The sequence below is a fragment of the Saccopteryx bilineata genome, chromosome 8 (assembly GCF_036850765.1).
Source record: "Saccopteryx bilineata isolate mSacBil1 chromosome 8, mSacBil1_pri_phased_curated, whole genome shotgun sequence".
Taxonomy (NCBI): Eukaryota; Metazoa; Chordata; class Mammalia; order Chiroptera; family Emballonuridae; genus Saccopteryx; species Saccopteryx bilineata.
In genome coordinates, this window is record NC_089497.1 from 10,470,425 (window position 1) to 10,492,501 (window position 22,077).

Genomic DNA, 22,077 nt, shown 5'->3' on the forward strand with positions numbered 1-22,077 from the left:
GATCTCATGTCCTGGGGACACCTCCCTAGCTATAAACTTGTTCTGTGACATACTAGAATTAAATCAGATTGTTGTATCTTAATCCCTACTATGGATCTCAGTATTTATCTTTGTTATGCTCAATTTGTTACTGATCTCTCTCAAGCGTTTAGTATGTTGTGGGCTATTTCTTCTGCCAAAGCACGGCAACCTTATTTGGGAGCAAGAATTTATATCTAATCACAGTCCTGAATATCCGAGTTTACTGCCCCATCTCATTCCTATGGCTTCCTGGGTTGTAGACACCATATTGGCCATGGACCTGGAATTTGCACTTTGCCCAGTACTCGAGGAACTACAGATGTACGGAGCCCTTAAATCACGATTCTGTGTTTCAGGTCACTCCGGTCCAACTTGTTCCAGCTGAAACAGCACATTTAGACTTTTTTAAATTTGTGACTCTAGCACCAAGTCCCGAGTGTTATTGCCCATAGTGAGAGGAAGTCACCACACTTGCCCAAAAGGTCCTGTGTGACGTGCCTTCAGTCCTGCCAGTGCTCCCTGTCGCACACGCTGCTCTCGTTCCCCTGGCTTCTCTGAGGGCCCCAGCACGCTCACACAGTTCCCTACGCCCCTCACACGCTTCATGTCCTTGCTCAACTCGCCTCCGCCGTGGGCGGTTCTCTACTAAACTACTTCAGGGTGCAGACCACCGCCTTCGCTAGTCACTTACTCTTCCCTTACTCTGTTAGATTTTCTTGTAGCCCTTATCTGACATACTGTATTTCTACTTGTTTGTTACGTCTTGCTTCCACTGGGATGTAATTTCCATGGCAATAAGGACTCTTACTTCACTTTTCTTTTTCACATATATTCATCACAGCCCAAAGAACTGTGTGATGGGCCCAGAATAAACTGGGGGCTGGTAAATGGGTCACATTCATGAGCCACACCTTTCACGAGGAATTGATTTGAGGAAACAATACCAGAAAAACTCATCTTTTTGAAAGTGGCATTTGTTTCCTTTTCAATTCAAAACTTAAAAGTCTCCTTCAATAGATGCTACAGGAGATTTTGTTTTGTGCAAGTGTTGCTGATCTGATTAGAAGCACTTGGTGATTCTTGGGTGCCTTTCTCCTCAGGTTTAGGCATTCAGGAGCCTTTGGGACATATAGACTTTTATCCAAATGGAGGAAAGAAACAGCCGGGCTGTCCTAAATCCATATTTTCAGGTATACCATTTATATTTTCAAATGAATCACATATGCTTCAAAACGATGAGAGACAATCGATAGGCTCTTCTTTTCCCTCTCTTAGTCGGTGAGCATGATCTTGATCACCATTGTCCATGAACCAGGAGTTTGGGTGAAACATTTGTGAATGTTACCAGTAGACATCCCAGATCGTCATGGATGAGACCTAGTACATTTGAGTTTCGGCAGTTTTAGTTCATAATTTTCACATTAGGAAAAATTATAAGTCATTGAAGGAACACGTGTAGCCAACCAAGTATCATAAAATACAAGTCTAGTCTCAGGATTTAATCTTTACTGTCATCCCAGTATCGTACAGACAGATTAATAAGCTCTTGCACTGGATTGTTCTGTACATGAATGGCTGAGCAACTACTCCAGGTGTGGAATTTGGCTAACTTCAGAGACTTCATCAGAAGTGTTGAGTTCTCCAGTGGCAGCTGGTATGGTAACACATTGCTAAATGCCACTGCAGCAGGAGGAGTTTGGTAGAAGAGATATGGGTGTGAGGAGTTTGGAAAGGGAAGAGGCATGCTAACGTTTTAGTATCACCTGATTTCACAGTCATCTCTGACACAGAGTAGAAATGTTAAGGGTAAAGGGTTAGGAAGGAGAGATGTATATACTAGTTATTAAGTATGGTAGCACCATGTTTGTAGAATCAGTTAAATTATTGAAATTAAACATCTTTTGCTGTGTTAATTATTACTTTAGAAAAATTTTATTTGAGCCCTGGCCAGTTGGTTCAGTGGTAGAGCCTCAGCCCAGTATGTAGATGTCTTAGATTCAATTCCCCATCAGGGTACACAGGAGAAACGACCATCTGCTTCTCCACCCCTCCCCCTCTCCCTTCTCTGTCTCTCTCTCCTTTCCCCTCCCACAGCCATGGCTCAATTGGCTCGAGTGCATTGGCCAGGGTGCTGAGGATGGCTCCGTGGAGCCACTACCTCAGGCGCTGAAAATAGCTTGGTTGTGAGCATGACACCAGATGAGCAGTACATTGGCCCCAGCCAGTGCTTGCTAGGTGGATTGGGGCACATGTGGTAGTCTGTCTATCTCCCTTACTCTCACTTGGAAAAAAAAGAAGAAAAGAAAAAAAAGAAAAGAAAATTTATTTTAAATATCATGTAAAAATCATAGTAAATTTATATTTTCAATGGGATGATTTATTTAGTTGCTCATGGTAACACTGCACTGTAATCACAGTTTAATATTCACAAGACACAGTATTGAATAGAACTTAATCTTTCATTTTTCTCTAATATGCTTGAACTTAGTTCAATATATCTACAATTCTTTTGCTTGCTTTCTACCAATTAAGGAGTAAAATTTTTAAAATGTGACCACCAGAGAGCAATTCACTTGTTCATGGCAGCTTTGGAAACGAAGTGCAATTTTATTTCATTTCCTTGTCATTCATATGGAGATTACAAGACTGGTTCCTGTGTGGATTGTGACGACTTGAAGAAAAAATCATGTCCTAGGCTAGGTAAGAGAGTTTGCTTTGATTACTATAATTTTTGTGGAAAATGAGTACATAATTATGCTAGTGTTTTCTGCTGGAAGCTTTCATATTTATTTCTGAGTATGTCAGCATGTTTTGGAAAAATTATCTGTAGAACAACCGGAAAAACTAGTTCACTTCTTACTTAAAATTAAGATGTTTGGTGAGGGGAACTGGATCAACTGCCTTTCTATGTTTGATGTAGTGGGCATATTTGGTGGTTTCATGATGATCTTTGTTCTTGATATACAGAGAGATCTTATCTGTCATCCACCTATATTTCCACTAAAGAAAGATGTGTGCATTATCAGTGGCACTGGGGTTTTGTTTTGTTTTTGTTTTTCTTATGGAAAGTGTTAGGAACAAGTGAGGAGGTGGGAGTCATAGCTTTTCACTGGCTATTAGCAAGCAGACACGGCTCATCCACCATTCAGACCTTCCAAATCCATAAAGTTTGGTAAGAGGAACTAAGCATCGCCACTTCTGATAACTAAAGCCTGCCAGGGAGCAGTTTAATGAAAATGATTCCACATACAAATAGAATGTTAGAGCTGGAAAGAATCGCAAAGGCTGTTCTGTCAGGGTTTTCTAAAGAGAATAGGAGACTTAGTCCTGAGCATGTAAACATCTGATCAGTATCATGTCAAGATCTTCCAGAAATGTTTCCAAAGGGAAGGGGCTCAATGAAATGGGTTGCAATTACAAAGGCTGAAACTAACCAGCCTCCTGGCAGTTTTCCTCCATAGGAGATTAGGGCTAAAGTACAGGAAATTGCCAAGGAGAAGCAGGAAATAAGCAGGGTTTGCCAGACTTATTTTCTCATAGACCCCTATTAGTCCACAAGAGAGTTTGTTGAATTACTATAGTTTTCTTCAGACCTCATGTTGGAGATTGCTTTTCTGGTCCCATTGCTTAAGAAAATTGTGGCTTTGGGTGAACATATAAATTATTTAAGGGCACAAGTGAGCACTAGCTTTAAACCTCTGAATTCCCAGGTAAGTATCCTTTCTGCTATATTCAGATCTCACAATTGGAGTTAACAATGGGGAAAAATACATAAGTTGGATGCATCTTAATTGTATACATGTGTGTCTATAACACATATTCCTTATGTTCATCTAATGCAGTGGTTCTCAACCTGTGGATCGCGACCCCAGCAGGGTCGCCTAAAGCCATCAGAAAATACATAATGCATATCAGGTATTTACATTCTGACTCATAACTGTAGCAAAATTACAGTTATGAAGTAGCCACCAAAATTATTTTTTGGTTTGGGGGTCACCGCAACATGAGGAACTGTATTGCAGGGTCACAGCATTAGAAAGGTTGAGAACCACTGATCTAATGTATGTGTCTAAAATATATTACACATGTAATATATAGTGTACAGTATATAGATGCTATCTATACTATATATTATATATAATGTCTATATATGCATACCATATTTATATGAATGTATATATAGAAGTATTAGGTGCTGTACTCACTAAACTAAATTTAGAGTTCAAGTTTCTCACATCAATTTATTTTGCTGCATTTACTAAAAAGAGTTACCAGTAAAATTCTGTACTTGTAATGCAATGGTAAAAATGTCTACAAATGGACTGTAGTCATATGGAGTATGCTAAGGTCTGATAAAATTTGCAGGATGTTGATTTATTTTTAAATATTTAAGAATTATTATTGTAATTTAAAAATGTGAAATTATTTGAAAATTTTAAGGTGTAAAAATCCATGAATAATAATTTTATATCATATAATAAATAAATAACTAATGTTATTATTATTATACATTGATGCTTTAGTCTCTTTAGGAACTTGAAGTTTTTGCATGCTATTTGATGGTAGTTAATTTTTAATGTTCTATTTCTCAAATCTCAGGTTATCAAGCTGAGCTTTGGAAAGATGTTTTGAAAGAAAGAAGAAAAAGATCTCTTACAACCACTGTGTTTTTGGATACCAGTGGCATAAATCCATTCTGTAGTAAGTTATCATTTTTATCAAATAAACAAATGACTAGTTTTATGTACTAATTTGTATTTTATCCAAAATGTTCTTTCTACCTACTCAAATTTTATCATGTACTTTCAAGAAACTTTAAAATTTGTTAGAACTAGTTGTACAAATTTAAGTAAGGATTGGATTTTTTAAGTAAAATAAACATATGCTTTTGGTAGTCTTTTTCCAATAAAGAATACTATTTTTTCCCCAAAAGTTACATGACTATCCTTCTCACCCTTAGAGTCATGTCAATATATAACAGGTTATAGAGTTTAAGACATCTATCTATACTTTTACCATACTTTTAAGAACTGAGAATATATAAATGCAAAAAAGCGTGCAAATAAATGATAATTTTTCCAACATATTCAGGGTTAAACAAGAGGAAAACATTTGAAGAATAAGAGAGAATCTTTTAGAAATGTATTAAATAATTACTGTAGATATATGAGGGGCTAGTTAAGAAAGCAAAATTATTCTCTTTAGACATAAAAAGTCCTAAGTGCTTTATAAATGAAAGTACATTCTACTCTATGGAGACTTGGGAACAAAGTTTTCAGTCACTATCATTGACCTTGGTTAATGAGGGATCAATATTTAAAATAGGTTCTCATATTTACAAATATGTTTAGGTCAGTTGTTGCTAATATTTTGCAGTCACAAGTGCCATCAATTATGAGACATTATAATTCTTTAAACATTAGTGATGTTTTCTACTATCCAGAACTGGGCCTGTCCATTTATAAAATTAAATTTTTATTGCGTTAAATTTAGATTTACATACACATATATAAAAAGTAGTACAGGGAGGCTCTGTGTCCACTTTATCCAGTTTTCCTCAATAATTAACTTTCACATTATAATATATATATATAATCTCACTACCATGATATTGACAGTGATACAATGCATACATCTTATTCATATATCTTATTCGTATGTGCATGTATGTGTATGTGTGTGTGTTTAGCTCTGCACAATTTAATCACACATACAGGGCCATGTATCTGTAGCCTCAGTGAAGCTATTTAACATCTTTGTCACCCCAAGTACCCCTTGGGTGCACTTTTATGACCAAATATACTACCTTCCTTCCATCCTGCTGTTTCTAACCCCTATTATCCATTAATAAATTCCTGACCTTTTATTTTGAATATGTAACCTAAGGGGAATAATTTAGTATGTGACCTTTTAACTGGTCTTTTTCCTCCTAAGCATAATTCTCTGGACGTTCAGCCATGTTATAACATCTATCAATAATTCATCCCTTTTTACTGCTGAGTAGTATTCCAGACTATGTCTGTACTAGAATTCATTTAATTCATCTGTTGAAGAACTTTAAGATGTTATTATTTTTTGGCTATTATGAATATAGCTGCTTTGAATATTTGTGTGAATTTACATTTTTGTTTATTGTATAGGCCTAGGATTGTAATTGCTGGGCCAGAAGCTAATTGTTGATGTAGCCTTATAAGAAATTGACAATGTCTTTTTCAGAGTATCTACCATTTTACATTCCTGTCAGCAAAATATGGATGATCTCATATCTCTGATTTCTTACTAGTGTTTGCTGCTGTCATTATTTTAGAAGTTGTATTTATTCTGCCCTGGCGGGATAGCTGACTTGGTTAGAGCATCGCCCCAAGGCCCAGGGGCTGGCCATTCGACCCCCAGGCAGGGCACGTACGGGGACAGATCGGTTTTCCTGTCTCTCTCTCTCTCTCTTTTCCTCTTTCTAAAATCAATAAAATAAACATATAAAAATTAAATACTAAATAAAGTTTTATTTATTCTGATAAAGAAATGGTGATAACCATATTGCAGTTTTTTAATTTTTGTTGTTCTGATAACATGATATTGAATATCTTTTCTATATATTCTTCATTGATGCAATGTGTGTTTGGGTCTTTTGTGGATTTTTTTAATTGGATTTTTTTAAACTGTTGAGTTTTGAGAGTTCTCTCTCTCTCTTTCTCCTTCCATACACACACACACACACACACACATTTTGTGACAGAGAGAGAGAGAGAGAGAGACAGACAGACAGACAGACACAGCTAGGGACAGACAGGAAGGGAGAGAGATGAGAAGCATCAGTTCTTTGTTGCGGCACTTCAGTTGTTCACTGATTGCTTTCTCATATGTGCTTTGACTGGGGTACTACAGCAGGGCAAGCGACCCCTTGCCCAAGCCAGCAACCTTGGGTTCAAGCCAGTGACCTTGAGGTTCAAGCCAGCAACCTTGAGATTCAAGCCAGTGACTTTTGCACTCCAGCCAGTTACCATGGAGTCAGGCCTATGGTCCCACGCTCAAGCTAGCGACCCCGCACTCAAACTGGATAAGCCTGTGCTCAAACCAGCAACCTCAGGGTTTTAAACCTGGATCTTTGGCATCCCAGTCGAACGCTCTATCAACTGCACCACGGCCTGGTCAGGTTCTCTCTCTCTCACTATATAAATATTTTATAAATATATATAATTATATTAATAAATATATATATATTTTTGGTATTTTTCTTAAGTGAGAGGGGGGATGGAGGGAGGCAGAGAGATGGTTTCCCGCACCTGCCTGACCCAGATCCACCTGGCATGCCCACCAGGGGGCAATGTTATGCCCATCTGGGGCATTGCTCCGCTGCAATCCAAGCCATTCTAGCGCCTGAGGCAGAGGCCATGGAGCCATCCTCAGTGCCCAGGTCAACTTTGCTCCAAAGGAGCCTTGGCTGCAGGAGGGGAAGAGAGAGACAGAGAGAAAGGAGAAGGGGAAGGATGGAGAAGCAGATGAGCACTTCTCCTGTGTGTCCTGGCCGGGAATTAAACCTGGAACTTCCACAGGCTGGGCTGACACTCTACTACTGAGCCAACTGGCCAGGGCCTTCAATATTTTTGATAGTAGCTTCTTTGGGCTATTTGGTTTGCAAATATTTTTTCCATCTCTAACAGAAAAAGACTTGACTATCTGTATCTTTTTCATAAGGGCTTTCAAGGGGTCAAAAGTATTTACACTTGATGAGGTAATTTACCATTTTTTTCTTTAGTGGAACATGTTTTTGGTGTCTCAGAACTCTGTTGAGCTGTAGATCCTGAAGATTTTCTTCTACAACTTTTTCTAAAAGTTTTTTTTAAAAAATATGTTACATTTAAGTGTGTAATCCATTTTAGTTTAGCTTTTGTATAATATGTGAGGTTTAGGTGGAAGTTCATGTTTTTGTTTCTGTTTTTTGCTCTGGATGTCCATTTTTCCAGTAACATTTGTGAAAGGGCTATCCTTCAGTGAAATGTTTTTGCAACTTCATCAAATATAAATTAAGTGTATTTGTTTAGGTCTATTTATTTTGGGTCTATTTTATATTTTTCATTCCGTTTCATTGATATACATTTACCTTTTGTGCAAGATCACTCAGTATTAATTATTAGAGCTATGCCATAAGACTTATTATCTGGGAGATTAATAATTTCTTCTCGCTTGTCCTTGTCATTATTATTTTAGGTATTCTAAGGTAGGTACCTTTCAATATATATTTTAAAAATATTTGTCTATGTATACAACAACTTTGCTGGAATTTTGGTGAGGATTACATTAAACCTACAGATCACTTTGGAGAAAATTGACATCTTTACCATGTTGAGTCTTCTGATTCATGAACATGTATCTCTTCATTTGCTTTGAAACTTTGATTTCTTTTTTTTTTTTTTTTTCCATTTTTCTGAAGCTGGAAACAGGGAGAGACAGACAGACAGATTCCCGCATGCGCCCGACCGGGATCCACCCGGCACGCCCACCAGGGGCGACGCTCTGCCCACCAGGGGGCGATGCTCTGCCCATCCTGGGCGTCGCCATATTGCGACCAGAGCCACTCTAGCGCCTGAGGCAGAGGCCACAGAGCCATCCCCAGTGCCCGGGCCATCCTTGCTCCAATGGAGCCTTGGCTGCGGGAGGGGAAGAGAGAGACAGAGAGGAAAGCGCGGTGGAGGGGTGGAGAAGCAAATGGGCGCTTCTCCTGTGTGCCCTGGCCGGGAATCGAACCCGGGTCCTCCGCACGCTAGGCCGACGCTCTACCGCTGAGCCAACCGGCCAGGGCCGAAACTTTGATTTCTTTCATCAGCATTTTGTAATTTTCAGCATACAGAAACTGTGCATCTTTTGTTACGTGTATACCTAGGTATTTTATTTTTTGAGTGATGGTAGCTGATATTTAAATTTCTTGGTATCTTCATGTACATTGTTAATATAAAGAAATGAGACTGAATCTTTTGTATTGAATTTGTTCTCTGGAATATCTCTCAATTTGCCCTTCCTTCCTTCCTCCCTTCCTTCCTTCCTCCCTTCCTTCCTCCCTTCCTCCCTCCCTTCCTCCCTTCCTTCCTCCCTTCCTTCCCTTCCTTCCCTTCCCTTCTTTTCCTTCCTTCCTTCCTGCCTTCCCTTCTCTTCCTTTTCCTTCCTTCCTTCCTTCCTTCCTCCTTTTCTTCCTCCCTCCTCCCTTCCTCCTTCCTCTCATCCTCCTCCTTCCTTCCTTCCTTCCTTCCTTCCTTCCTTCCTTCCTTCCTTCCTTCCCCTTTCCTTTCCCTCCATTCCTCCCTTCTTCCCCTTCCTTCCTCCCTTTCTTTCCTTTCTTCCTCCCTTCCTTCTTTCCTCCTTTTCTTCCTCCCTTCCTTCCTCTCTTCCTCCTTTTCCTTCCTTCCTCCCTCCCTCCCTTCCTTCCTTCCCCTTTCCTTTCCCTCCATCCCTCCCTCCCTTTCCTTCCTCCCTTTCCTTCCTCCCTTTCCTTCCTCCCTTCCTCCCTTCCTCCCTTCCTTCCTTCCTTCCTTCCCTCCCTCCCTCCTTCCCTCTCTCCTTCCCTCCCTCCCTCCTTTTTTTTCTTTCCTTTCTTTCTTCCTTTGTGATAGAGAAAGGGACAGATAGGGACATACAGACAATATATTAGGGGAAGTGGTTATGAGGTCATGTTTAAAGAACTAAAGGTTTGAATAGCATGGGTCCACTTATACATAGATTTTTTAAGTGAATTAAAGTCTATATTTTTGTTTTGTAGCTTATTATTTTGTTCTCAGTATAATTGTTTTGGATAACACTATGAAGGATGGCTATATCACACTTAAATTATTAAACCAACTTGGAGGAATTGAAGACTCAAAGCTCTATCAGTAAGTATAATTTAGTATTATTTTTATTCATAAACTGAATTTTTTTTAGATCAACCACTTTGGAAGATAATCCAAATAGTGTAAATTTTCTACCCAAGGTACTTTCAAAGGCATGGAGCCAGGAATGTGCCTGATTTCAATTCTAGCACAGACTGCAGTTGTAGGACAGTCGTTTCAAACTCATCCAGAAGGCAAAGAAATTGTGAGCCTTGATTTTCTTTGCAAACATTGTGTTCTTAACGCAGAAGACCAGGAAATACTGATGTGTGTTATTCAAATACTTGAATTAGTTCATCTTTAAATAAAGGAACATGAAATATGAAACACCCGTAATCTGTCCATCTACACTAGGCCAATGAATTTATTCTATTTGTTAATAATTCTTTGCTAATAAATATAGTCATGCTTTGGGATTTCAAGTTAGATGCCAAGGAAACCAGAGACTTCTAAATGATCTTTATTTTTCTTTTCAAAGTTATAGTAGGAATATTTGCTTGTATTAAAAATGTGTGATATTGTACAGAAGAAAATGAGAATCATCTGTAGTTGCATCATCTAGTGATATTCTCATTGCTACTTGGTTTACAAGCATTCCTCCCTTCTCCTTCTATATTTTGTGCATGCCCCTGTGCACCCACAGTCTACATTTTTATTTAGCAAAATTAGGATTTTGATTAAAATGTATTCTGCATCCTGATTTTTATAAATGCTGTAGTGTGATCAATTTTTTTCTGTCATTAAAATCACATACATTAAAATATGATACCAAAATACAATATACCAATATAGGATTTTAAACAGGGGCTATCCATAGTAGATATTCAGGTTAGAACAGTTTCCCAGATAGATGCATGATGGGAGATTAGAGTGGAACAAGACCAGAAAGGTGACAATTGTAATAACTGATATGAAAGATGATGAGGACATAATCCAAATAAGTGAAAGTTGTTTGTTTTTTGGATTTAGAATAGACCTGTTTTTTGATTAAACGTGAGAAATTGAAGGAACTAAACCAATCTAGAGTAACCTAAAGTTTTCATCTTTATGACTATATTATGATGCCATTCAGTGAGACAGGACATGTATGGAAATAAGTCAGTTTAATTATTCAATAAATGTCACTGAGATCTTCTGTAGGTCAGGAACTCCACCAAAAATTAGGGATATGATTTTGCACAAATTAGATTTTTGTCTTTACTTAATTTTTCTAGTGCAGCAGAATGACTTTACAGATATATAATACAAATAAAAGGATGTTTATTATTTCTTTATTGAAACAATTTTTAATGACCATCCACATGGAACCAGGCACTGTGTGTGCTAAGTATGGAGGATGCGGTGATAAGAAAGGCAGGCATGGTCCTACCTTCATTAAGCTGTAAAGATATAAAGGTAATTAAATAATTCTAAAAAAAATTGTAAAACCTGTCCATGCAGAATGTCTTGAGGCACATTGTAGTGTATAAGGAAACGTGAAATGGGGGATGAGAATTAGTGAGTGGGGCCACTAAAGGTCTCTTTAAAGAGGTTTCATACCTGTTGATTGAGACCTACATTTTGATGAGCTGGAGTTTAGCCTGCTTTTCTGGCTCCCAGGTGAGAGGCCAACACAGACAAAGATCCTGAAGCAGGAGGTACGTGGCCCATTTCAGGAGCGGAAGGAAGTGCATTGTGTCTGAAAACAGAGGCAGGGAGAGCAAGAGAGATCTGAGAGACTCAGAGAGCACCTAGAGTTTTTAAGAACGAGAACTTGTAAGACATGTCCCAGGATCATATTTTATTTACTGGGAAAGTGAAAACCACTGATGGGTTTCACCTGAGATGGTCCAGTTGGGGCAGGATTGGCTTTTTTATGATGGAGAGACACTTCGACCACAGTGGATTGGAAGCAGGAGAGACAAGGACTCTTACAAGAGTGTGAGCAAGAGGCAGTCCCGAGACTGTGTTTGCAGTGGAGATGGAGAAATGAGGATGACTTCTAAGCAGATTCTTACATTTTATAAGTAAAAGTCAGTAGGAATTTATGCTAGATTGATGTGGGGATTGAAAGAGAGGATGATAACAAGTGTGAATCCTAGTTGTCTGGTTTAGGCAATAGACAGTGGTACAATTTAAAATGGTAAGGAAACTTGTAAATTTTAGGATTGTGTGTGTGTGTGTGTGTGTGAGAGAGAGAGAGAGAGAGAGAGTGTGTGTGTGTGTGTGAGAGAGAGAGAGAGAGAGGAAGGGAGAGAGAGGTAGGTGTTGGGGAAGGTGTTATTTAGATGGAACCTGCTGAGTTTTAGGCACCCTTGAGATACCCAAGAAGACATGATGAGTAACAGTAGATTATGTGTCTGCATTCAGCAGACAGGACTCAGCTGCAGGCAGAGATTTGGTGGTCCCAAGCAAAGGTATTTCACACCATGGGAGTGGATGGGAATTTCTCGAGGAAGACAACACATTCCCTTCTGTATATGTTGACTTATAAATCTAGATACGCTCTTGGATAATATTTAGAGACATAACCAATGACATATATTGTGAAAGAGGAGATAGTAACTCAGCCGGGAGGGCACAGAGGTGAACTTTGAATGGAGCGATGGTGACCATCGGAGGGCCTACCTGCTGTGGAGATTCCAAAGGAAAAGAGAGCAAGGATAAGCATAAAATGGCACTAGTGCTGAGTGTCCACAGGTTGCACTTCGGCTGTTCTATGTGTGATTATCATTTCTGTGTAAGCCAGCCCTGGCCTCAAAGGAGGAAATTATTGCCAGACCTGTGCTGGTGCAGTGGATAAAGTGTTGACCTGAAACGCTGAGGTCGCCGGTTCAAAAGCCTGGGCTTGCACAGTCAACGCAAAATACAGGAAGCAACTACTATGAGTTGGTGCTTCCCACTTCTCCCCACTCTTTCTCTCTCTCTCCCCTATCTAAAAATCAATCAATAAAGTAAAAAAGGAAATTATTGCAGCATAGTTTTTAAAAAGTCTCTATCTCCTTTTTCCTCTCCTCTCCTCACCTCTTCTTCCTTTCATTACCTCCTCCTCCTCCTCTTCATTCTCCTCTTTTCCTTGGAAGTCCCTTTGGAGTCAGCAGACCCATGTTCACAGACTCCAGGGCCTCTGTTCCTGGTATGCAGGTATGATGAATTGAGTGGAAGTAAAGAGAGTGGACATGGCTGTGTTTGCATTCTAGCTTTGCATTCACTGGCTGAGAGAGGCACTTGTATGCTCTGATACTCAGTCTTCTCATCTGTAAGATGGTAATACTAATAGTACCTGATAAAAGGAGTTGTGGAGGTCATTAAATGAGATCAAATGTGTAAAGCTGTATTGCAGTTCTGGGTACATTGTCAATGCTCAGGTCACTGTACTTACAAACACTAAATTTATTTTTTCCTTTGAATCTCAGTCCTCTATAATAATTCCTTTAACTCATAAATATCTTATAAATTGACACAGACTAACAAAGGGTTATTATTTGAGTACTCAGTTTATTCAAGGAACTGTAATATTTGTCAAGGGTTTAAAAAAATAAGCATAAATGATTTCTCTAATTTTAGCCAAATGAACAGTCTAAATACATAGAAAGATAAGATGTCCGACATCTTTCCCAAAAAGTATTCCCATAATATTGTGTACGGAGATACAAATAGTACTTCATTTTGTTTTAAACCACTCTTTAAATTATTTTAATAAATACTTTAACATTTATTGTTTGGCCTTTTTCTATGACATTGGTCTCTATTCTCATTTATTAATATTATATTGACTTTAGAGTTCAATTCTATTTCAAATTACTAATATGCTGAGTATGTCAAATTTTCTGTTTAGACAGAATAAGTCATTTTATAAACTTCAAGAAGTCAAGATCCTTGCTCAGTTTTTAAATGATGTTGTAAACATTTCAAGCATTTGTTTGGGTTATCGTCAGAGCTCCAGTCAACAATGTTCTACGTGCCAGTATAGTATCCAGCGTCTCATGTTAAAATCACTTACGTATCCAGAAAGGTAAGAGAATTAAGTTTTGATTTATGTATAATCTTTTAAACTGGAGAATTTTTTTTTTTTTCTGAAGCTGGAAACGGGGAGGCAGTCAGACAGACTCCCGTATGCACCCGACCGGGATCCACCCGGCACGCCCACCAGGGGGCGACGCTCTGCCCACCAGGATGCTCTGCCCCTCCTGGGCGTCGCTCTGTCGCGACCAGAGCCACTCTAGCACCTGGGGCAGAGGCGAAGGAGCCATCCCCAGCACCCAGGCCATCTTTTGCTCCAATGGAGCATCGGCTGCGGGAAGGGAAGAGAGAGACAGAGAGGAAGGAAAGGGGGAGGGGTGGAGAAGCAGATGGGCGCCTCTCCTGTGTGCCCTGGCCAGGAATCGAACCTGGGATTTCCGCACGCCAGGCCGACGCTCTACCACTGAGCCAACTGGCCAGGGCCTTAAACTGGAGAATATTGATTTGCTAAAAATGGTTTCAGTATTCATGTACTCAAGTATCTGTTTATTGTATATTTCAAATTATATTTCATTAGAATATCTAAAAGGTAGAAAATACATTTTGTTTTTAACTGGGATGATACTCATTTGAAATCACATTACCCAAGCAAGGAACACACATGCAGTTATATCATGAGACACAACAAAAATGAAAAAGGTAAGACAAATGTCTGTCTTAGAAGTTTATCAATAATTTCTTATATATACATACATAGTGACAGAGTAGTTTAGGGTCCTTTTATGCAGTCTTTTAAATGAAGTCCAATGGCTGAAAACTCTATAACGAGACATATGGTTATATATGCTACAAATCATCATAATTTTCAATGATCTCTTCTATTATGTAACTTTATTACTTTTTATCTGAGAAGAGAAAAATATCCATTTTCATCTGCTGTATCTAAGATTCTACAGATCACTGGATATTCAACCTCAAGAATACACTGACAAGGGTGAGACTCTATCTAGCACGTACACAATAACACCATGAAGAGAATCTCACCCTACTAACAGTTACCGGTCTTGGTTTGTCAGTAACATCATAGAGATCTCCGTTCCAAAAATTGTGACTCCATCATTACTGCATGGGTACTATTTTTAAAAGACAGTAGACTTTATCTGTATTTTTCTAAGCTTATTTAATATATTTTTCTTGGTTTCATATCTTCACAACCAAAGAGGTTTTCCCACTATCTTTGTCCTCATGGTACTGATGTATATGTTCACCATGGCTGAATCCATGTCCGCAAAGCACCCCTGTGAAAGCACTAAGAGCCACTAAGAGATCCTTAACGAGTTAATCTGTCAGTTTGAATATGTGAGTTGTTCCCACAGGACTGTGAGCATCAACTAAGCTCCAGTACTGATGTGTTTGTGGATTGCTAGAAATCTCCATCTTTAGTTGATTGCAACACTTCATCTTTATTTCTCTTTGTTTCTCTATTAATATATTTAATTTCCTCGTTGCCTTTTGATGAATGTTGAACTTAGAAATAAGAATTTTGGAGAATAAAAATTATAAAAATAATATTAATTTAGATGACATTTATATTAATAGAAGAGATGGGAAAATTTGTTGAAGTGTAAGTTATTTTGTAACTTTGTATAAGAATAGTCATTCAAAAGTCAATAAGATGTCATAATACAAAAATCTTGGGATAATTTTACTGTCCTTTTTCTTTGATTGAAATACAAAAATATAAAAATATATGGATATTTTTAGTTAAGAATATTAGCAACATGATTCCTTGACAAAGTATATTAGGGGAAGTGGTTAAGGGGTCATGTTTGAAGAACTAAAGGTTTGAATAACATGTGTCCACTTACACATAGATTATTGAAAAAATAAATATATTGGAAACGTTTTTAAAGATTTTTGACAGTTTGAAAAAACTGCAGACAAACCATGTAGCCTAGAAATTTAAAAAATGTAAATACGGTGGTACCTTGAGATACAAATTTAATTTGTTCTGTAACTGAGCTCATAAATTAGTCAACTCGTCTATCAAACTGCTGATACTGGACCCGTGCGCCAACATATCAACTAGCGGCAGCTTCCCGAAGCACGACTCGTATCTCGGAATTTTTCTTGGATCTTGAACAAAAATACAGACCAAGTTGCAGCTCATATCTTAAAAAATTCGTATGTTGGTCTGTTCATATGTCAAGGTACCACAGTATTAGGTATGTTATGAGTATATAAAATATAGCCATTGATGAAATTTAGCTAGAAGCTTAAAATGAGAGATAAGTTTAGTTCTGTGCACATGAACGGCAAAATGAACCACGGATAATCCACCCTATGTGTATGTGGGCAAAGGCAGGGCTAGATACCTTCCTTACTGTTTAAATCTTTGTAGCCTCGTGCGGCTTTTTCACTGCAATAGCTTCAAGGATTACTATTCATAGAGATGACAGTATGGCCATCATGTACTTGAAGCTTGGAGACATCATGGATCTGCTTACAAGTAATTTTCTCTGTCTAACCATAAATGGCTATCATCTTTTGTGGAGTATTCACCTTAGTTTTTCCTTTATTGTTGGATACTTCATTTTCCCCAGTGTTTGCTTATCATACACACTGGCTATGCATAGACAATTAACAGAACTTTGAACGGAGTCCTTGCTTTGTATCCACAGAAGAAATATCAGGGAGAAAGAACATTTTCACATCTTCCACCTCACCACATGATGTTCACGCCTTGATGCAGAATGTGCGTGAGCCTCAGACAGCCAGTGTTTCTCTGTGCATCTCTGTTTTAGGTGACTTCTTATAAGGGGAGAGGAAAGGCAGGCATATGTGACCACTGTCATTTATATTGTAAACAGAGAGACATCATATACAACTTTTTCCTTAGTTAAGTAAGAAATAGGTGAAGTCATAGAGATATGTTACTGAACAAAAAGTAAGCATGCATTTCATTTTAATTTTTATGAGAAATCTAAATAGTGGATAGACTATAAAAATTTACTAAATATATAAAATGTAGGTACAGTTATTTTCTACTCAGGAGAAAAAATGAAAATACATTGTGGATGTTAAGCAATACTCTTAACTTTTCTACTGGCTGGAGATGCTAACAGCTGTTTGGATAAAAATGCATGTTTTAAGTATAATTACCCAGATAATTGTCATAACCAATTAGTCGATTTTCCTATTTAGATCTGTCCATACAGATAATGTGTAACTAATGAAAATTAGTACTGCCAAATTGTTGGGGATGTGAGTTATAAAAATGTGAGGCCTTATGCTCCAGATTCAACTGTGTAATCACTCAGGCAGTAATTATCTCCGTAACAAACTGTGACAGAGACTATGACATAACTCTCTTCTAGATTTTTCCAGAAGAGCAGGGCCTTTAAATTTTTTTTTTTTTTTTTGTATTTTTCTGAAGCTGGAAACGGGGAGGCAGTCAGACAGATTCCTGCATGCGCCCGACCGGGATCCACCCGGCATGCCCACCAGGGGGCGATGCTCTGCCCATCTGGGGCACCGCTTTGTTGCAACCAGAGCCATTTTAGTGCCTGAGGCAGAGGCCATGGAGCCATCCTCAGCGCCGGGGCCAACTTTGCTCCAATGGAGCCTTGGCTGAGAGAGGGGAAGAGAGAGACAGAGAGGAAGGAGAGGGGGAGGGGTGGAGAAGCATATGGGCGCTTCTCCTGTGTGCCCTGGCTGGGAATCAAACCCGGGACTCCTGCATGCCAGGTCGATGCTCTACCACTGAGCCAACAAGCCAGGGCCAAGAGCAGGGCCTTTAAATCTAGGGACTGAGAGGGACATTCACCATAGAGGTGTCCTGGTATTATTGTCTAAGAAAAGTTGGAGTAAAACTACCTTAAAAAACTTAACAGTAACACATACTCTTTTAGGCACACTGTTCAATGAGTTTTGATAAATTCACGGAGCCGTGTAATCACCCCCACAATCAAGATTCAGAACATTCCCATTGATCACAGAAACTGCTTTGTGCTGCTCCTCTGTGCTCAACCTCTTTCCTCACTCTCACTACCTGGCACACCTGCCTTTTCCCAAACATCATATCAATGGAATCATACAGTATGCAGCCTTTTCAGTAGGGCTTTTCTCACTTAGCTTCATACATTGGAAATGTATCCATGTTGTCCCTTGTATCAATGGAATGTTACAGATGAATAGGATTCTATGTATGGTTACTGGATTAGTTTATTAATTCTCCATTTGGAGCACATATGGTTTGTTCACAGTTTTTGCTATCTGTGTCTGACTAGAGCCAACATAAATATTTGCATGCAGATTTTTTTTTTTTTTTTTGTATTTTTCCGAAGTGAGAAGCGGAGAGGCAGAGAGACAGACTCCTGCATGTGCCTGACTGGGATCCACCCGGCATGCCCATGAGGGGGCAATGCTCTGCCCATCAGAGGTGTTGCTCCTTTGTGGCCAGAGACATTCTAGTGCCTGAGATGGAGGCCATGGAGCCATCCTCAGTGCCCAGGCCAACTTTGCTCCCATGGAGCCTTGGCTGCAGGAGGGGGAGAGAGAAAGAAAGGAGAGGGTGAAGGGTGGGTGCTTCTCCTGTGTGTCCTGGCTGGGAACCTGGGACTTCCACGTGCTGGGCCTATACTCTACCACTGAGCCAACCGGCCAGGGCCTTTGCATGCAGATTTTTATGTGAACAAAAGTGTTGTATCTCTTTGATAAATACCTATCAATAAAATTGCTGGGTCATATCGTAAATGTATGTTTAACTTTATAAAAACTGACAGACTGTTGTTTTGAGATGTGGGACAGTTTGCAGTCTCTGGCACTTGTCAGAATTGCACTGTGCTCCTGCACCAAAGCCTCACCTTCACCAGTTCTGCTGTTTGTTTTGTTTTTATTTTCACTATTCTGAAAAGTATACTGAGGTATCTCCTTGTGTTTTTAATTTGTATTTCTCAAATGGCAAATTATGTTGATGACTTCTGCCATCTATTAGGGTACTTACATCTTTTAATTTAATGTGATCATGAATATGGTTGGGTTTAAATTTACCATCTTGCTCTTTTGTTTTAGATTTGTTCCATCTGTTCTTTGTTTCTATTTTTCTCATTGTCTGCTTTGTTTTGTATAAATTAGGTAATATTATGCTTCCATTTAATCTCTTTTGTGGGCTAATTATCTATAACTTTTTAAAAATTATTTTAAATTATTTTATTTGGAATTTATGTAATAATCTTTCATTTATCACAGTGTATCTTCAAGTGAATTTTTCCACTTAACATATAACATAAAATCTCTATAGTAATACAATTCCATTTCTTCCATTCTAGCTTTTATTTTGTTGTTAGCGTACATCTTAATTGTATATATATGTATATGCTTAAAATGCCACAGTACAATGCATTATTTTTTAAAGGGTCCAGCTATTAAAGAGATTATAAAAAAATAGGAAAATTTATGTATTTATCCACTTAGTTACCATTTCTGGTGAACTTCTATACCGTATGTAGATGCATATTTTCCTGTAGTATAATTTTATCTTTTGACTAAAGGAGTTCCTTTAAAATTTTTTTATAGTGTGCATCTGCTGGTTGTGAATTTTCTCAGACACCAGTGTCTGAAAAAGCTTTCTGATGCCTTCATGCGAAAAGATAAATTATCTGGTTATGAATTCTAGATTAACAGTTTTGGGGTTTTTTTTTTTTTTTTTTACTTTGACTACTTTTAAGATGTTGCTGTATTCTACGCATAATTATATTCATTTTAGAAGGTGGCGAAGAGAATTGATTAAGTCATTTTGGCAACATTTGTTCACGCAGTTCAGCCCAGCTCTTCCATGGTCACTACCAACGGTGGAAGAGGTAGCTTAGCCTCTCTCTGCGTTAAGTGCAGGTCTCAGGCATTTCGGTATCCAACAATATCTCCTGTACATTGTCACTATTCCAGTGAAGCAGCAAAGAAGTTGAAGCACAAAGTTGTTGTTTTTTCTCGTAAACATTGTGTTTACTTCATTCCAGCACAGCGCCATGAGTGAGTGGAAACTGTCATATAGGTTTGTTCCAACTACTGCATTTAGAGAACTAGTTATTTATAGGCACCAAACATTCTAATATTTACGACAAGAACAGAAACTCTGTTGTTTTACTAATAGTTATTTTCCCCTCTTTCTCTCACAGACCACCAGTTTGCATGTATGATTTTGTACTTAAAGAAAGTGAGGGAATGTTTCTGAAACCATGCACCTGCACACGAGGGGAAATATAACATGCCGTCTTCCATCAATTGTAACATCTTGTTTGTGACTTAAAGAAATTGTTCATGGGAATGTATTTCTTTTAAAATGCGTTGTTCAAAAGAAAAGATTCAGATATTTCTACTTCCTAAATAAAATTTTAAGAATAAAAAAAAAATACAGAAAATTTAAAAAGTGCATATGGCAAAGCATTCTGAATGTATTCTGTAAGCTGTTTCTTTCTGATTTCTTCAACCAACAGTTTACCATTGAATGTTTCCTTTAATTACTTATCATTAATAGATAATATATCTTTGAGGAAAAAAGAAAAAATTGTTTCTTCAATATACTGTCTCAACATTCTCTACTTCTCAGACCACACTGGTAAAATAAATGAATGTTTTGCATTGTAAATTCATCTCTTGGAGAAGTTACTGGCATTAATATAAATCTTATAAAAATAAATACACCTTCTGTTTAGTGATCTATGTAGCATTTTTGTAATGCTTTGTAAATAAAGATATTTTCCTGCCCTGGCCGGTTGGCTCAGCGGTAGAGCGTTGGCCTAGCGTGCGGAGGACCCGGGTTCGATTCCCGGCCAGGGCACACAGGAGAAGCGCCCATTTGCTTCTCCACCCCTCCGCCACGCTTTCCTCTCTGTCTCTCTCTTCCCCCCCCCCCCCCCCCCCCCCCCCGCAGCCGAGGCTCCATTGGAGCAAAGATGGCCCGGGCGCTGGGGATGGCTCTGTGGCCTCTGCCTCAGGCGCTAGAGTGGCTCTGGTCGCAATATGGCGACGCCCAGGATGGGCAGAGCATCGCCCCCTGGTGGGCAGAGCGTCGCCCCTGGTGGGCATGCCGGGTGGATCCCGGTCGGGCGCATGCGGGAGTCTGTCTGACTGTCTCTCCCTGTTTCCAGCTTCAGAAAAATGGAAAGAAAAAAAAAAAAAAAAAAAAAGAAAAGATATTTTCCTACAGAGCACAATAAGCTAACAGTCCATAATACTTGAGGTCAAGTCTTGGGTCCACTTCTACTAATGCTGTTATGGTGACTGACTAAATTTACCTACAACATTTCAGTCACCTAAGAATTTTTATGTAGATTGATTCAATATTTTGACTAATGTTTGCCTATAATAATAATGATGATGAAAACCATAATAGCGAACTCATAAATCACTGTATTTTTATTTACACTGTTCACAAAAATTGGAATATTTTATCACTTCAAGTGAAGCAATAAAATATACATACTTAATCATTCCAAAAACCCTATGAGGTTGGCCGTGTTATCTTCACTGATTAAGAAACTGAGAGACAGAAACGCTCACTGACTTATGCCAAATCATGCACAAAACCAGAAATGAATCTAAAAAGTCTTGCTCTTGTGTCCCTGTTTTTTTAAAAATTTTATTTAGACAATTTTAATGGGGTGACATTGATCAATTAGAGTATACATAGATTCAGAGAAAACATCTCCAGATCATTTTGACATTTGATTATGTTGTATATCCATCACCCAAAGTTAAATTGTCCTCTGTCACCTTTTATTTGGTTTTCTTAATGCCCTCCCCTCCCCCCACCTCCTCCCTCTCCTCCCCTCCCCTTCCCTAGGTAACCAAGATTAGCTATTATCAACAAGACAGGTAATAACAAATGTTGGAGAGGCTGTGGAGAAAAAGGGACCCTCATTCACTGTTGGTGGGAAAGTAAATTAGTACAACCACTATGGAAGAAAGTATGATGGGTCCTCAAAAAATTAAGAATAGAACTACCATATGACCCAGCAATCCCTCTACTGGGAATATACCCCCAAAACTAAAAAAATACTGATACGTAAAGACACATGCAGCCCCATGTTCATCACAGCATTGTTCACGGTGGCTAAGATATGGGAACAACCAAAAAGCCCTTCAACAGATGATTGGATAAAGATGTATCCCTGTTTTTAACCCCTGTAATATGTGCTTCCTACAGTTCCATACATGTGAGTAGCTATATTTACAAATATTGTTACATTCAAAG

The 22,077-nt window shown here is 38.6% G+C and overlaps 1 protein-coding gene across 2 annotated transcripts in view; it reads left to right on the top strand.

Annotated features, from left to right (window-relative positions):
- The window catches only part of LIPI (lipase I), a 37,779-nt gene extending 17,640 nt beyond the window's left edge, over positions 1 to 20,139 (top strand). For both annotated transcript variants that reach the window (XM_066241281.1, XM_066241280.1), the window contains 6 exons: positions 1,122 to 1,211; positions 2,554 to 2,721; positions 4,621 to 4,722; positions 9,773 to 9,884; positions 13,699 to 13,875; positions 20,000 to 20,139. In XM_066241281.1, the coding sequence (XP_066097378.1) occupies positions 1,122 to 1,211; positions 2,554 to 2,721; positions 4,621 to 4,722; positions 9,773 to 9,884; positions 13,699 to 13,875; positions 20,000 to 20,087 (737 nt within the window). In that variant the 3' untranslated portion in view covers positions 20,088 to 20,139. The remainder of the gene's footprint in view (positions 1 to 1,121; positions 1,212 to 2,553; positions 2,722 to 4,620; positions 4,723 to 9,772; positions 9,885 to 13,698; positions 13,876 to 19,999) is intronic.
- Positions 20,140 to 22,077: the final 1,938 nt, after the last annotated feature.